This window comes from Penicillium chermesinum (genome assembly GCF_028974085.1).
Source record: "Penicillium chermesinum strain IBT 19713 chromosome Unknown utg000001l:1.0-1975020.0:1.0-1976611.0, whole genome shotgun sequence".
Lineage (NCBI taxonomy): Eukaryota > Fungi > Ascomycota > Eurotiomycetes > Eurotiales > Aspergillaceae > Penicillium > Penicillium chermesinum.
Window position 1 is genome coordinate 410,540 of NW_026695311.1, and position 15,879 is coordinate 426,418.

General features: G+C 50.7%; 6 protein-coding genes across 6 annotated transcripts; 3 read left to right on the plus strand and 3 right to left on the minus strand.

Moving 5' to 3' along the window:
• Positions 1 to 63: 63 nt before the first annotated feature.
• N7468_000148 (bifunctional phosphatidyl-N-methylethanolamine N-methyltransferase/phosphatidyl-N-dimethylethanolamine N-methyltransferase) lies at positions 64 to 938 on the plus strand (the record flags this gene model as incomplete). Its single annotated transcript, XM_058469445.1, has 4 exons — positions 64 to 112; positions 195 to 234; positions 290 to 802; positions 866 to 938. The coding sequence occupies 4 exons, from the start codon at positions 64 to 66 to the stop codon at positions 936 to 938; spliced, it is 675 nt and encodes a 224-aa protein (XP_058335476.1).
• Positions 939 to 1,775: 837 nt separating this feature from the next.
• On the minus strand, positions 1,776 to 3,458 carry N7468_000149 (RXT2 domain-containing protein; the record flags this gene model as incomplete). Its single annotated transcript, XM_058469446.1, has 4 exons — positions 1,776 to 2,884; positions 2,957 to 3,110; positions 3,209 to 3,330; positions 3,386 to 3,458. 4 exons carry the CDS (start codon positions 3,456 to 3,458, stop codon positions 1,776 to 1,778), a joined length of 1,458 nt encoding a protein of 485 aa, XP_058335477.1.
• A 1,295-nt stretch (positions 3,459 to 4,753) lies between these two features.
• N7468_000150 (aldo-keto reductase) lies at positions 4,754 to 4,939 on the minus strand (the record flags this gene model as incomplete). Its single annotated transcript, XM_058469447.1, has 1 exon — positions 4,754 to 4,939. The coding sequence occupies one exon, from the start codon at positions 4,937 to 4,939 to the stop codon at positions 4,754 to 4,756; it is 186 nt and encodes a 61-aa protein (XP_058335478.1).
• A 560-nt stretch (positions 4,940 to 5,499) lies between these two features.
• N7468_000151 (uncharacterized protein) lies at positions 5,500 to 9,427 on the minus strand (the record flags this gene model as incomplete). The annotated part of the gene is made up of 4 exons (XM_058469448.1): positions 5,500 to 7,262; positions 7,312 to 7,425; positions 7,479 to 9,072; positions 9,134 to 9,427. The coding sequence occupies 4 exons, from the start codon at positions 9,425 to 9,427 to the stop codon at positions 5,500 to 5,502; spliced, it is 3,765 nt and encodes a 1,254-aa protein (XP_058335479.1).
• A 1,333-nt stretch (positions 9,428 to 10,760) lies between these two features.
• Positions 10,761 to 13,478, plus strand: N7468_000152 (alpha/beta hydrolase; the record flags this gene model as incomplete). Its single annotated transcript, XM_058469449.1, has 1 exon — positions 10,761 to 13,478. The coding sequence occupies one exon, from the start codon at positions 10,761 to 10,763 to the stop codon at positions 13,476 to 13,478; it is 2,718 nt and encodes a 905-aa protein (XP_058335480.1).
• Positions 13,479 to 14,377: 899 nt separating this feature from the next.
• Positions 14,378 to 15,325, plus strand: N7468_000153 (glutaredoxin; the record flags this gene model as incomplete). The annotated part of the gene is made up of 3 exons (XM_058469450.1): positions 14,378 to 14,452; positions 14,645 to 14,918; positions 15,009 to 15,325. The coding sequence occupies 3 exons, from the start codon at positions 14,378 to 14,380 to the stop codon at positions 15,323 to 15,325; spliced, it is 666 nt and encodes a 221-aa protein (XP_058335481.1).
• Between the last annotated feature and the right edge of the window lie 554 nt (positions 15,326 to 15,879).

The window sequence follows — 15,879 nt, forward strand, 5'->3', positions numbered from 1 at the left end:
GATTTCCCCTCTTCTGCGCGCCTTCCCCTTCCTTCTTGTCGTTTCGTCTTTGGATCCCTCATCATGACTAGCCTGAGTAACTTCATTGACTTCTCGCCAACTTCGCTTCTGGGTACGTGGGATTTGCGACCCATACTCCGCGACTGATCCTTCTCCGCATTTTACATGTGATCCTGCAACTAACATCAGACAAGTGGCGGTAATTGCCATTGCATTCAACCCTATCTTCTGGAAGTAAGTAGTCTTCCGGTCGCATCTATGACTTGGGACTGACTGAGGATTTTTGCAGTGTTGCTGCTCGAGCAGGCAAGTTGTATTTTACCCCACCCACAAAGTGGGACGCGTACTTTTGCAACTTAGCTAACGGTCAACCAGAATACAACAGTCACATATTGACCCGCATTTTTGGGGGACCATACAATGGCTGCTACTTTTTGGCTGTCGTGATCTTCTCTCTGGGGATCCTGCGTGACCATATTTACCAGCTCGCCCTCGAAGACCAGCCCTTCTATGCACCAGTTTACCAGCCAATTCTGGGTGGCATTCTGTTCACCGTGGGGTCTGTCCTGGTCCTTTCTAGTATGTGGGCTTTGGGTGTCACTGGAACTTACCTAGGCGATTACTTCGGCATTCTCATGGATGCCCCCGTCACCGGCTTTCCCTTCAACGTGACCAGCTCTCCCATGTACTGGGGAAGCACCTTGAACTTCCTCGGTGTCGCACTTTACAAGGGCAAGGTGGCAGGGATTCTGCTAACTGCCGAGGTCTTTGTGGTCTACTGGTTTGCATTGAAGTGGGAAGAGTGAGTTTGAGCCGCACCCTGATATTTCCCTTCCTCGCAATCCATAGCTAACAGCTCCTTCAGCCCATTCACTGCTGAGATTTACGCCAAGCGCGAGCGCGAACGCTCTAAGAAGCAAGGCGGCAAGGCGCAGTAGAGACAACGTCATGTATGATAGGGTTTGGGCATTCAACATCCACAATCCACACATGACAGTGCCTTGGGCCGAGGCATCGAAATATCCCATCATCATGGGCTCGGAGTGACACATTTCGGAGTATCGATGGCAAGCCCTACCACGCCGATGCATCACAATCTTCAACAATACTGGAAAAGTAAACGGTAGACTTTTGCTTCCCCCCCCCCTGGCCCAACTCTTTCAGCGATTACGGCTACTGAGCGCGTACTGCTCCTCTTTTACCCCTATGCGACCAAAAAAGACGGCAATCACCACCGACTGCGACAACACCCGATGCTCATTGATTTCAGTAATCCAACTGTGCATAGCTTTTTCTACCCATTGCGATAGTAGTGACTAGTACCGGAACTCAAAATCGCCTGGGTTTCAATGTCTATACAGGAATCGAAAGTGTTTCAGATCTGTACATACAAAACGTTTCTTTCTGTATCAAATAAAAGTGAAAGATTACAACCGGCTGAGGCAAACACCCGAGGAGCTCTTTCGAATACAAAATACTGGCAGTAGTGAAGTAATTTAATTTAGATGCTATTATGCTTGGTAGTCCAGCCGGTCATTCTGCAAAATCAGTTCATAGCATATGAAAGAGAGACCGGTATCAAAATACCTGAGTACTTAACATATCAAACAAGATCCATTCCGAAAGGGTATATCTAACACCACAGGTTCCCAGATAGAGTATAAGAGCCACACTTTTATGAATGGACTAAAGACCGCCAACACCGCGCTAATGGACTGAAGGTAAATCAAAATAGGAAGAGTAGGCCGCTTCAGGCCGATAATAAGGGCGCCCGTCTAGGCTCGTCGCCGACCCCGCTTAGCAGTCGTACGACTGTCATCGACGACTTCTCCCTCATCATCATCAGTTCCTTTCTTCAAGTCTTCGCCCTCGGCCAGGCCCCACTTCTCACGGTCATACCAATCCTCGCCATCACTCATTTCTCCAACATGGCCTTCAGCCTTGCACCATTCAAGTACGTCGGACTTCATGTGGCATGCTCGGCGTAATGAGTCTAGCATATGCTCAAAGCCACGAACTGTCTCTTCCTGTTTCTGGACATATGACCAGAGCAGACGCCGAGTTTCTTCAGCTTCTGTAGGTGGAAGGCCGAAATTGGCATCGGGCAGGATATTTTCTGGGAACAGAAAGAGAGGGTGGGGATTCGGGAGAGAGCTAGCTGAGTCGGCTGAAAAGGTCGGGGACTGGTTGCCATCATCTTGAGGGTTGGTTGCATTGGCTTGGGCACGCGTCGTCATCCGACGGGGTGGCTCGGGTGAAAACCCATCATGCATCTCTGCATCATTCTCAATCTCGTCATCATGGGCTTCTCTGTTCTCGACGTCGGTATTCGTAGCCGCTCCATTATTGGTCCCGTCCATCTGAAGATCACCAGCTGCATGATTTGGCTCATCTGCGGGCTTTGGATGAGGCGGGAGATCATTCACACCAGCATCGGCTTCCTCCGATTTGAGCACCTTGTTTTGGTCCTGAATGTCATTGGGAACCGGTCCACCAGAGGCCTCGGCAGTCATCTCGACATCGTTTTCTGGCTGCCCGTTTTGGGCGAATGATTCCTCGGGGTTACTATTGACATGCCCGTTGATAGATGGGGAATCCGCGAGAGTTGGATTACTCTGGACACCGTTTGAGCTCGACTGGTTTGCGGGCCTAGGTTCAAAAATGTACCTGTCGTCGGGCGTTTCTATAATGCCACATGGCATCCAGCCAGCGTCGCCCAGAAATTGCCGATGAAGATTTCTAGCGCGCCATAGAAGGGCTCGTTCTTGGCGGAGCTTCTCGTCTACTGCAGCTGTCATGTGTTCCAGGGCGCGGGATGTGTACGGTTGGGACATTGAAGGGTGCGTGGGGAGTTCGGAGGGGTGCTTCAGCGGACACAAGAGTGCTGTCAAAATCCCCAGGTCAGAATTGAGGTTTCATGGGCAGAATGAGGAGACAGCGAATGAGATATACTCACTTTCCAGTACTACCCCAGCGAACGGATTTTCTTCGGTGATTGTAGTGTCCGTCTCGGAATCTTCGTCGTCGTCCAAAAGTTCATCGCCCTCCGAATCGTAGCGAATTGGGTTCCTTTTCAGGATCCGGCGTGTATAACCTGCGTGTTCGACTTTCTATTGTCGGAAAGGAGAACTCAAGTCAGCTTTCAAAGTCTTGTCAGGTTGCCACAGCCTGGATTCGAAACGGGCTTGACGGGCGACAAATAGCCTACCTCTCTGTAAAAGTCCTCTGCATCAATATAACCCATCGCGCCCTCTCGGACATACTTTGCGTTCGCTCTCATCTTGTTTCCGCGGTTGGTGGGCTGGGTAATGGGGTCGTCGGGGGCAACATCTGACTCGCAAGTTAGTACAGTGCCCACTTACGTACCGAAACGGGTCCAACAAACCATCCCGCTCTCTGCGGAGAGCTTTCTTCATGCCGATGATCGTATCGGCTATCAGCGCTGCTTGTGTCGCCATGGTTGCAAGTCTGTGACGGCCCTGCAGATTCACGCCTGTGGGGGAAGAGTGTGGGGAGACAGATCCGAAGCAGAATGAGAGGCAGATCTTGCTGCTCGTGGGTGTGAAGCACAGACTGTATGGGCACAGTCCTTTGCCAGACTCGAGACTCAGGAAATGCAAATCACGATTGTAGAACTGCACGAGCGGAAGTGATGAAGCTCGCGGAGGAGCTGTGACAGTGCGCGATCAACACTAGCCGCTTTGGGAAGGCGTGCCGATAAGCCATCCACACGTGACTGTCTTATCGGATATGAAGAGAAATGGGCAACTTCGCTGGAGTATGGGCGGCTTTTATTACGGAAGTAATAATGGGCCCCGCGCGGTTCTTTTTCTTTGTGAGTCTATCCTTAATTAAGCTACTAAAAACTTAGAATGCTGCATCTATACCCATAATCTTGCATAGTTTATGGGAACTATCTCTCTAGTGTCTAATAGCCAGACGTATAGCGCAACAAGGTATATCTGCCTTATAGTCACCTTATACATTGCAATTCGACCAATAAACAATTCACTTCCAGGGAAATAGTAGCCTAGGTCAGCCAGTTTCCATTTTCGTCTTCCCATCCAAAGCCCTGCTTGGTCATCCATTGATTTCCTCGGCGCCTTGATATTATCTGCAAAACGAAGCGACACAATGGTCTTATGCGCTTCATTTATCTCTGTCATCTCAGACTCGGACAAAGTTATCAGCTTGATAATCTCTTGAAGATGCGTTGGCGAATTGCTCTACGGGATAACACAGACGCCACACTAGACGGCCCAAGACAGAGCCAAAGGCAGCAGTCGAGCATCCGTGGCCTTCTGCAATTCGCGGAAAGAGTATATGGGTCGATATTTCTATTCCGCCTGCTGCGTGCTCACTCCCACCCATCGTACTACGCACAGCATCAACAATCGCTTCTCTATAGAGGATTAATCGAACTCACCTCCAGCTCATCCCCCGAATCCCCTTTTCATGGCAATGTGGAACAAGTTTGAGGTTCGGCTTGAAGGCGTAGCATTTAACCTGATTAGCCACAAGAACGGTCGTTACTGAAGCCAGTAATACGTCCAATATCTTTTGGGTAAAGTTACTTGCGCCGATAGCCCTGCAGCGGACCAACAAGCTTCTCCAACGATTTCCACGTCTCTACAAAAGTCGGGCTATCCGTGAGGCGCAGTGTTTTCCCATCTGGAGTCGTCACACATGACCAATCCATCAGAAATATATGGACGTAGTCCAAGCCCAGTGCGTCGAGAGAATTCTAGAGAGCTTAGGCAGGATCGCGGTGCCACTTGCTCCAGAACTTGGTGACGACGGCTATTTCACTCCAAAGAATTCCTGTTTCCCGGACTGCCTGGCCGACTGCTGGTTCGACAAGGTAGTAAGTATTGGGTGGAGTCGAGGAGACGGTATCCATTTTGGAGCGCATAGATGACAGAAGCGCGGACTTCGTCATGTTTTTTGTCACTTCCAACCCCTATCAAATTGGAGGATCAGTCTTTCTGAATATTGGATAATTCAGGTGCGATTTCCATAGACGATACCTTACCATGTTCCTAGTCCCACGGCGGGCAGTCTCATTCCTGATATCATTTTAGTATAAGATATGAACCCCACAGGATATGTGGTCGTGCAGATTCCTCGTCCAGGCATATCGACAGGCTAGGTAATGCTGTCTCTTGACTCAAGAAGTGCAGGCAGGAGAACTAGATGGAAAGAAAAAAGTTGTCAGAACCCTGCTAATATGCGGGGTTCCCCACCTGCGCACATAACCTCCGCATCTCATAACTTAGCTATCGCCGAGAATAACCTTATTAAGCTAGAACCGGCGCTATCTGAGCCGGTTCTTGAATCTTTTCCATTACCTCGTTGAACAGATCTGGGAAACGGCCAATCCTACGCAATGTTAAAAAGATCATCTAAGCCATCTCGTGTCGATTCATGTTGTAGTTACGCTAAATGGATTACACAACGCTCAGAAAGAATGCTTGAACATAAACACAAGTGGCCCTATTTTCAATCATCAGCGTCAACCCATACCAGGATACCCTTCTTATCGGCGCGCAGATCTCCTGTTGGGAGGGCCCGTAAGGTCTTGTTGAAATAGGTATCCACAATCACCAGCTGAGGCTGGATCCACAGTCCTCGGCGCGCAGCCAGAAGATTGTATCGAACAGTATGCCTACTCAATGGTACGAGCTGGACCACGGTTGTCTTGGGCCCACTGAAGGCAAAGTGTTCACTGGCTTCCATCATCAAGTTGAATGTGAGGAAGTGGGTAGATGGGTTCTCCAGAGTATAATCCAGCTGGATCATACCAGGCAGATTGGCTGAGGGAGTAGCGGAGGCAAGGACCCGAGGCTCCCCCATCGGAACAACTAGGCGAGGTACACCGAGAGTGGTCAGGGTCTCGTCATGTTCGCTGCTGGGACTTTCAGATACGCGACGCCAAGCGATCTCCAGCACTAGGTCGAGTGTAGACTGTCGTCGGTCTCCTAATTTCAACTTTTGCAGATCAAGGAAGAAGTTGGACTCGCGCAGCTCTTCTGGTGCAATATGTGGTACTTCCGGGCTGACGAGTGCCTCTGGCTCGATTTGGCAAACTGCACCGCCATCCAAATCCAGGAGCTTCAAGGATATCTTGTTTATCACGATAGGTTCCAAGGCAAAAGAAACAAGCTTCGAGTTCAGGCACCAACGCTGTATCAGCCCGCCGGCGGTAGAAGGGGAGGCATCGAGAACAAGTTCGTCCTTGACATCGAAAAAGTTAGGCCAAGGTTGACCATGAAGTTGTGGACGGAAATCGTAGTTCGCTTCGAATGGACGAATGAAAGATAAATCGACGGTGATTGTCTTGCTAATGGGAGTTTGGATATCAGAAATCAAGTGGTAGACAGTGGAAATCTCCAACGTGTATTTCACTGCATCCTGGGTGTTTTCCAGGATAACCACGAGTTCTTTATCAGAGGAGCACTCCATGAGCCCAACAGTTCGTTTCAAGCAATGAGAAGAAAGTCCATCACTCAATGAGTCAGCACTTGCATCTGCAGGTTCAGAGGACTCTTCCGAATCCAGCCAGTTGAGAGACGTTGTTGACTCTGAACTTCCGAACAGGCGAAGCTCAGTCGTGACATCAGCAGTCCCGTCTTCTGCGTTATGGATGCTGATGGTCAGGGCAACACGTTCGTTGGTGTAATATGTCTCCTTCAAGTTAGGCACAGACAAACGGATCTTTGGGGGCTTTGGCATGATTTTGCATCGTCTGGTATCCCGATCTTTGCCAACCCGTCGGCGAGTCGGCCCCTTTTTGGTCTGTTGCCACCAATGCGATTGAGCATACGCGTTGTCTGTTATTACGTAGGTCAAGTCAAACTTTTCCTCCTCCACTAGGAACGCCATGGAAGCAACCTGTGCTTCTCCAGCCTCCCGAGGAATGCAAGTGAGGTTAAATATTTTGGTCTGAGATGGTGCAATCGTCAAGTCAGCCACGCCAATTAATGGAGACAATGCACTGGTGGGCGATTGAATTGATGAATCTCCTGGAGTGCTAGGTTCACGTAGAGAGACCGAAGAAATGCAGGACTTAGATGTGACATCCGATTGTTGATCATGGTCGGAATAGAGCTTCCCAGGTCGGAGACACCCTTCGAATACAAGTTTGACCTCAGAAAGCTTGAGCGGGGCTGAATGTTTTTGAGCTAATGAAGAAATGATGAATTGGGCCTTCAAAGGCTCGCCCACATTGCCCTCTGACTTTTCGAAGATAAGAGAGGCAGTCACTATGAGTTGTTAGCGCATAACACACTATTAAACATTCAGCACACTTACAAGGGGTAACGACGTCCCCGCCGCCGAGGACAACGGATGGTTTAGGCTTCTCAGCAGGGAGCTCTTCCAGGCTTTTATGTATATCATATCCCCACTGAGGCCTGGGGACGAAGACTAGAAATGAGGTCAGAATAGATACATAGAAGAAGAGAAAGAGAGAGTCTCACCGTTGCTTAAAAGCTCCCAGTCCACCCGCAGTACGGTCTCGCAGTCCTGCACCTCCTGCGCACACTCCCTTAGAGCCCATCCGAAGCTTTCCATCAAAGGCCACCATCCGGACTTGCGCCAAGTAAGACCTGACCAGCGTGGGCGAAGAACGTCATATGCTTGGGACCAGGATCCGGTACGCATGTATTCTTGCGCAATTTCCAAACTTAAACTCTCTACCTTGCGAATTTGGTGCCGCTTTTCGAACTCTTCCATTGAGGCACGCAGGGTATCGATAATCAGACGCGAGTGATCAAAGCCGTCTTGCCCAGATTGAGGAAATTCAATATGCGGTTCCGGGGCAAGATATGTATCATACAGGTAGGATTTACCAGCCACTTGAGAAGCAGGAGATGAACCCGGCGGTAATCGATCTTCTGCAGGGATTTGATGCGCCAGAGCTCTTCGGGCCTTTGTATGCCTTGCCGATCGATTGTACCAATAGCCTTCATGGTGAAGGTGCTCCCATGGGCTTACTATTTCGGTTGGAGGGATGGACTTTTCGGGATGAATGAAAATTGTTGAAGACTCCAGCCCTTGCGGACCCGAGATGAGAGAGATCTCCGCGCGGCGAATGAGTTGGGCCATAATCAAGGACCAGCGGGCTTCCCAGGCCTCCCACCCATAACTCTTACTGCCTTTCCCTCTTCTATCGAGGATATCTTTTGTGCGAATCCGATGGTCCACCCAAAATCGTGTGGCGGAGGTCGTCTGGTTTGTCCACAACAGGCAACGAATAATGCGAATGGCGAGAGCGTCGCCGAGCAGACGAGCTTCGTCGAACCTCTGATTCCATCCCGCGATATTTTCGAACACTTCCTGTCCGAAAAGAGTGCCATATGCACTCTCGTAGTTCCGGCATGCAGCATCCATTTCCTGCCGAAATTCGGCAAATATCCCCAGCTTGAATTCATACCGAACGTTCCACCCCTGAAAAGACAGCGTTTGTGAAGTTCCAGTCGTGGGCGGAGCTGTAGGTGGGGGAATAGTGCCTCGGTTCCGCTTGCGGCGGGCGTGCTTAGACAAATCTCGATAATATTCCACAACAGAGGGCTGAAGCAAGGAGAACAACGACGTCGCAAACTCTTTCAGCTCTGACAATGTAGCGTCCGGAGGGATGATGAAGATCGACTTCTGATCTAAATTTGTAGAACGCCTGATCCCCCCGATGCGGTCATCAATCTCTCCCTCATAGCCTCCGTCTCCCTCTTCCGAAATCAAAACAACCACAAACCGAGTTCGAAACCCGGACTCTGCCCATTCCTTCTTCAAAGAGTTTATTTCAATCTTCAGCTGATTGTCCCGCAACGAGTTCATGTTGGGATCCAGTGAAGAGGGGAAGAAATTGATTACTGCCGCGGGCACTAATTCTTGATGCTTCATCACCCAGAGCGGGGTGAGCAGGCCATCTGGGAAAGTGGGAGACTGTGGCGATAAAGGAGATATGGGGGAGTGAAGGACAAATGAGGGAGGCCCGTTCTCAGAGCCTGGTATAGGACTTGCTGGCGGTGAACTTTGAGGAGGGTTGGCTTTGCGAGGTGGGAGCTGATATGACTAGCATGAACCGTTAACAGAAGGCCGACGAAAGTTGGTGATATAGCACAAAACAACTCACCCGGCCCACATTTTTGACCTTAACACCTACATAGGAAGGCGATGCAGGCCCATTCGAGCCGGAGACTGGCTTCCAAGATTTCTGGGAGGCATCTTCTTCCAAGAGCACTGTCCGCAGATTCTCCGCAACGGCCCCGCTCAAAAGGGGAAAGTCCGAGAATACTTTGGGACCCTTCTCGACCAGCAAGGGATATTCGGCGCCAGCTTCTGAGGGCGTCTCAGTACTTGCCTCAAGCCCTGACAGGAGGACTAGAGGAAGGTTGTGGTTGACGTAGTCTTCTGGATATGCGTCCATTGCGGACACGGAGTTGGGATTAGGGAGTCAATCACCACATTTCTGGTCATGAAACAGCCTCTCGTCGGCAGATGGTAAGATTCATCAACAATCTTGGAAGAATTGAAGGCGAGTCAGTGTAATATTATCTAAATCAAAAGCAAAACGCTGCTCGCAAAAGTTACGAGCCCAAGACTCATCGGTCCATTTACTGCCACGCCCCCCCGCAGGCGGTCAGATTGTGTCCCTGGTCCGTGTGCCCTGGAAGCTTTCGAGGTTAGTACCATCGTTTCAAGATAATTGCTACTGGGTAAATTAAACTTCTTCACTACTAGTATGAGTGGCTTTCCATGATACGTGTGACAATACCATTATCATACCCGGGTTTTCAATTATTAGGCGGTTAATTTTATATGGCAAGGGTCCCAAATGAAGTAGAGGAAGAAATATATAATTGCGATTCCAAACCCAGACTCCCAGAATCGCGTACTACTAGTTATCTTGGTTGTACCCGTTACTGATTCTTTAAATCTCTTCTTAGCAATCGTTCCTTGATATGAGCACTACCACTAGCCTTCAACGAGGGACTTCAACTAAGGAATTACGACTGGACTATCAGGACGCATAAGTACCGACCAGCTGACCAGGAGATGAAGAATAAATTGTCCGAGCTCCGGGACCCGAAAGAACGGAATCCTAGTGGATTTTAAGGGGATTTTCCTTCGTACTAGTCCGAGTCGGGAACTCTGCAAATCTGCACACAATGCTTTAGGGCTCTTGGACACGTGGGATCCTCATTCTTAAGGATGCAGTTGACTCCTTCCTGTATCGTATGACTTCTGAATTTCAGTCAACCAGATCCGAGTCCAACTGGGTTTCCGAGGTCGAGTGCAGCTCATGATTGGATCCATGGGTCGTGAGCATCCCTACCCGAATAGGCGTACGCAAACCAGTGGGAAATTGGGGATCCATCAGTGGAGCTGAACGCAAACACTAAACATCTCTCTGTTCTCCAGTCCAATCTTGCCATCGACGGGAGAGAAAAGATCGGACATTTACATTTATCTCCTGAGCGTCCTTCGTTTCTTTCTCTCCCAAACTCTGTTTCTTATCTTTTCCCCTCCCCTCTTTTCTTACACTCGTTTCCCCTTCTGCTCTTATCTATCGACCCCCCCCCCACGTCAAGACGCGCAAACAGTAAGGGGCTCGTGGCTAGGACCACTCCCTGCCAGTGACCCGCCCGCGCAAACTGCATATAATTCTCCCGTAGATGATGGGCGTCCCCTCGTCTGCATAACGCGTTGATCCTAGGGATTGATAGTTCCGTCTCCATAATCGAGAACTATTGGACGCCATGCAGATCAACGAGGGTGCTCCGGCACCCGCCGAGTCGGCTCTGCTCAGCCGTCGGCGCAGGCGCAGGTCGCTCCCAGGGCAGAAGGGCAAGGGCGTAGACCCAACATCGCCGGAACTGATCTCGTCGCTGATATCGTCCCTGTCTACTATCTCCGTGCCCCTGAACTCGCACTTCGACAACATCCCGCGTATTGACTCCAAGGGTTCCAAGGACTCTTCTGACCCTGGTTTGCCTGACGTGCCTCATACTGCACCGTGTTTCACTATCCCTCCTTCGCAGCAGAATGGCTTTGGTCTGAGTTTTGGTTCCCATTTAGAAGAGCAACAGCCAAGTCCATTCCTACATCCGGATGATGCTGCACTCCCGCCTATCGTTCGCATGGCTAGAGCGCCGCCTTCGCCCAAGGCTCCACGATCGCCTCGTTCGCCAAAGTTCAAACGCTTTTCGAAATCCGCCGATACCTCTGGTCGGCCCGCGTCGCGGGACTCCTTTGCGTCAGTACGAGCCCCCGAAGATATGGTGTTTGGGACGATCAGTGCGGAGCCAGGTCCACGCCTCTCAACTGCGGTCAGCACCGCTTCCAATGGATCAGGTCGAACGAAAAGCCTGAAGGGCCAATTTGGCCAATTTGGCCTGCTGAAGCGATCTTCGTCGCGGGAATTCTCCAACGAACCTGATACCCAAGCCGACCGCTTACGGAAATCAAACAGCCTCAACGAAAGTGCCCGCCATAACAATATCCATAAGCGGGCCAGCCTGCGATCCATGTATTCGATGGCAAACGTCACCGAAGAGGCCGGTTATAGAAACTCGAGCGACGAGCCTGTTGCGAATACGCATCCAGCAGGGGATCAAAGTACTTATCAAGGAACATCAGATGCTTCAAACAACCCTGGGGGAATTGGGAGTGGACGGGTAATTCCGACACGCGATTCTTCTTTGCGACACCGACATAGCCAGTCCTCCAGTTCCAGAAAACGGATGTCTGCCCGCCACAGCCGTTATCCGTCTACCGCTAGCAGAGACTCGACTGCCGAGAACGGCCTTCCGGGATCAAGTAATGATGCGGAACAAGTGACTAAACGGATTCAGGAGCTGAAAGACCAGCAGCAGAAGATTAAGACCGAACTGGAAGTGGACGACAGCCCGGGGAATTCTCCAAAACCCGTTCAAAAGCAGACAAAGTCCGCACATATCTTCAGTCAAGTGGATCACGGTCGTGGCACTCCGAACGAAGTTCAGAATGTGACCCGGACCCCGGCTGATCGTCCAATTTTGAATGAGAGTGCGCCTTCACCATCGGTCATGACCGGTAAGAGCCGAGTATCAAAATCAAACATCTTCGGCTCTCCGATGAGCAAAGCTCTCCCGGAAACCCCTGAACACGAGCGAGCCAAATACCGACGATCACAGGAACCCATGACTCCGACTAGAAGCCACGCCCGTACATCTTCCATCCCGACCATTGGCCGATCTTCAACCTATCACGAGAGGCCCTCTAGTGCAGATTCGATTGATCTCGCGGTAGGAGAATATGTGTTCTCTCCCAAACTGACCCAAAAGGTCATACACCCAACGTCCGGCCGAACCATCGCATTCTCAGAAGTAGGCGACCCCAAGGGTCATGTCGTGCTGTGCTGCCTAGGCATGGGCCTCACCCGCTACCTCCCCGCATTCTATGATGAATTGGCACGTACCTTGAATTTGAGGCTGGTGACTTTAGATCGACCTGGAGTGGGCGAAAGTGGACCGCATCAACTGGATGAACCAAGCAATCCATTGAGCTGGCCTGATGATGTCGCCATTGTGTGCAATCACTTGCGTGTGACCAAGTTCTCTATCCTTGCGCATTCTGCTGGCGCTATCTATGCCCTTGCAACTGCTCTCCGCATCCCACAGCATATTCGTGCTCGGATCCACCTCTTGGCTCCATGGATCCCTCCGTCCCAGCTCTCCAGCATTGGCTCTCAAAAAGAGCCTGCCCCTTCCAATGCCGTCCCATATTCGCAACGTATCCTTCGTGCCTTACCCACATCTCTCCTCAAGGTTGCCAACACCAGTTTCATGAGCACTACGAGTGCTAGCATCACGACCAGTCTTCCCAAATCCCCTAAGCGATCCAAGAAGAAGACAGCAAAAGAGCCACCAGTCCCAGATGTGGAGTCTGTAGCTCCAGAGCTCACTCTGAATCTCGGAAACGATCAAGAAGACCCAGGTCCATTGGGCGGTGTCAAAGCCTCGAACAGTTCCAGAGCCTCCCATAGAAGGAGTGACACTACCCTTGGGTCTCGCGCTAAGTCTCCAGAAGAGGAGCGTGAACGGCAGCAGGACTATGACAACCGGCTGACCCACAAAATCTGGGAGCTGGCTACTACCAATGCCAATCCAGCCGTAGATCTGCTGATCTGCCTGGAACGACGCCAACCCATTGGATTTCGCTACGTGGACATCACCCGGTCTGTAGTCATCCACCACGGCAGTAAGGACACTCGTGTCCCCGTGGAGAACGTCCAGTGGCTGGGCAAGACCATGCGACGATGTGAGGTACGCGTTCTCGAGGGTGAAGGCCATGGCCTCATGGCATCTGCAGGCGTAATGGGCAACGTCCTGACGGAAATTGCCAAGGAGTGGGAGGACTGGACTACCATCGTTCAAGGCAAGCGTCGCGCTACTGTCCACCAACCCACACGGCCTGGAGTCTCAATCCCTGCTTAAAGGAAGTTTTGTCTTAAGGTTCTTCCTTCTCGTCCTTATACAATGTCCCACCCACGGCCCGAAATGACCGGTCCTATAGGACTGTCATAACATCTTTGTTTCCCTTCAACCTTACCACAGCTGGCACTGTGGATTTATTGCATGATTCACCCTGGTCCATTCCCTCTACTGCTTTCCTTGCACACACTACATATATACTACACCTAAACTTAATCCCGGCCCATGATGCCTGACCATGGATTTCTGATGTGGAAATGCCTTGAGATCCAAAAGCCCTTGTGATTTAGCAGAATACCCCTAGTTTGTTTAATATATACCATCATCCTTCGAATTACAGGAGAAGAGCTCGTAAATATATGTGTAGGCCGAATTCTTGGACGTTCGATGCATACAAAGAAAAATACAACCGCAAAAGGTAGCGAATACTGCAGTAGTATCAAAGAGTAAAGTAAAAGCCCTATAATAGTGTCTGCGCCAACCTGATTCATCGCCATAATGCTATTGCGACGTACGGCGTTACTCGTCCATACCCTCCTCGTATTGGTAAAGCTTAAGTCCACAGCCAAGCATTTGGTCCCGCACTCAGGGATGACCCTGTGCCCCTGGGCCAGAACCCTCCTTCCTGTAACCCAGGCACACGGGCAGGAACCTCCATTTTAAACCTCAGCCAACAAATCACCGGAACCCGCCCGCTAAATACCATTTCATCTCCACATTCTCGCAGAGCACCTGTTATATCACACACGACACCTTCCCGTATCGAATACGCGCTGGGATCGGCGGAGTCTTGGCGCGCGGCACCACCTTCACGTTCCAACTTTGGAATCGCGGTTCAAGCGTGGGCCTACACTCTTTAACGTCTTTTAACACCTCAAACCATTTGGGCATACACAGCCAAAATGCCTTCACAACGGCGTGGAAGGATGATCACAATCTTGGTGTTTGTGATAGTCCTTCTCACATACTACTACTCGGTACGAGCAATAAACAACCGGGGCAAGAGCGGGGAGAGAGCTAACGATCACGCTTTACGTCCAGGGCGAGGGCAGAAGTGTCCAGAACCAACAATTCTACCGTTCCACACTCGAAGCGATGCGGGCTAAGGAGGCGGCGCGCCACTTGGCAACAAAAGAGAGAAGATCCAGGAGGCTATGGCCAGGCCTCAGGCGGTCCATGGGGGGCATGAGAAGGCTGAGAAAGTCGCGGTGCCGGTTGTGAAAGAGAAGGGAAGCGATGAGCAGGACACAGAGGAGGTTTCAATCGCGGGGCGCACCAAGATGACCGTCCCTAAGAAGGGCTCGCAGGACTCGTCGAACGCGGAATTGGATCCGAGTTCATTTGCGCATCCCAGTTCGGAGGAACAGAAAGAGGCCGAGGATAGAAAGGCTCGCGAGGCGGAAGCTAAGTCTGAGTTGAACTACATATTGAAGCAGGCACCAGGTGCGTAACCCGCCAAGAACGTCAAAAGATGGCAGACGTTACCGTTTCCCGACTGTCAAGAAGCTATTCTAACCATATTGATTGCTACAGTGATCATCTTCTCCAAATCATACTGCCCACACAGCAAGAGAGCCAAGACGATCTTGCTCGAGGGATACGAGATTTCACCAAAGCCATACGTGGTGGAATTGGACCAACACCGTCTCGGCGCAGACCTCCAGAGCCTGCTGGCAGAGACTACGGGGCGTCGCACCGTGCCGAACATTCTCGTGAACGGCAAAAGTATTGGCGGCGGAGATACAATCGCTTCGTTGGATCAAAGCGATAACCTGGCTACGACATTGAAGCAGTATGGTGGGAGTTCGTTGACGGAAGTTTCCCAGGGCCCGGCCAACGCACACCATTAAGTATTGGATCTTGGATTGTTCAGGGGCTTTGCTTTGGATTTGGCGGGGTCTTTGCCCCCTTGCGGTTTGTTATAATGTAAATGTAAATAAATCTGGTTGAGATACCGCGCGAAGTCATACACTATTCCAGGAATACACGGTGGGTATGTGGACATGAATTGAGACAAAAACAGGAGTAGTTGACTACGGGGGACGTACATATCATTCATGTAGATCCAAAGAAAGGAGGCGAACCCAGGGCGGCCAGCCAGGAAGCCGAACGGATGTTAGTGAGAGAATTGGACAGCGAAGGGGCAACTGATATGGTAGGAGACGAGGAGCTGGAAACAGGGAGAGACAGAGCTATAGAGAGCAAAAAGATCGTGGCGAGTTAATCAAAGACACTGAAACAACTACTGCGTACTGCAGTAGATCGTAGACCCCCAAAAGTGCAAACTATGCAAACATGGATAGCTGGATAGTTTGGATGCGCAAACCATAAACCATAGCACGTGATGATAAGAACCGAGTCGGCTTGATAACCAACCCTACGCTAACCCCAAAGTGGACCTAAG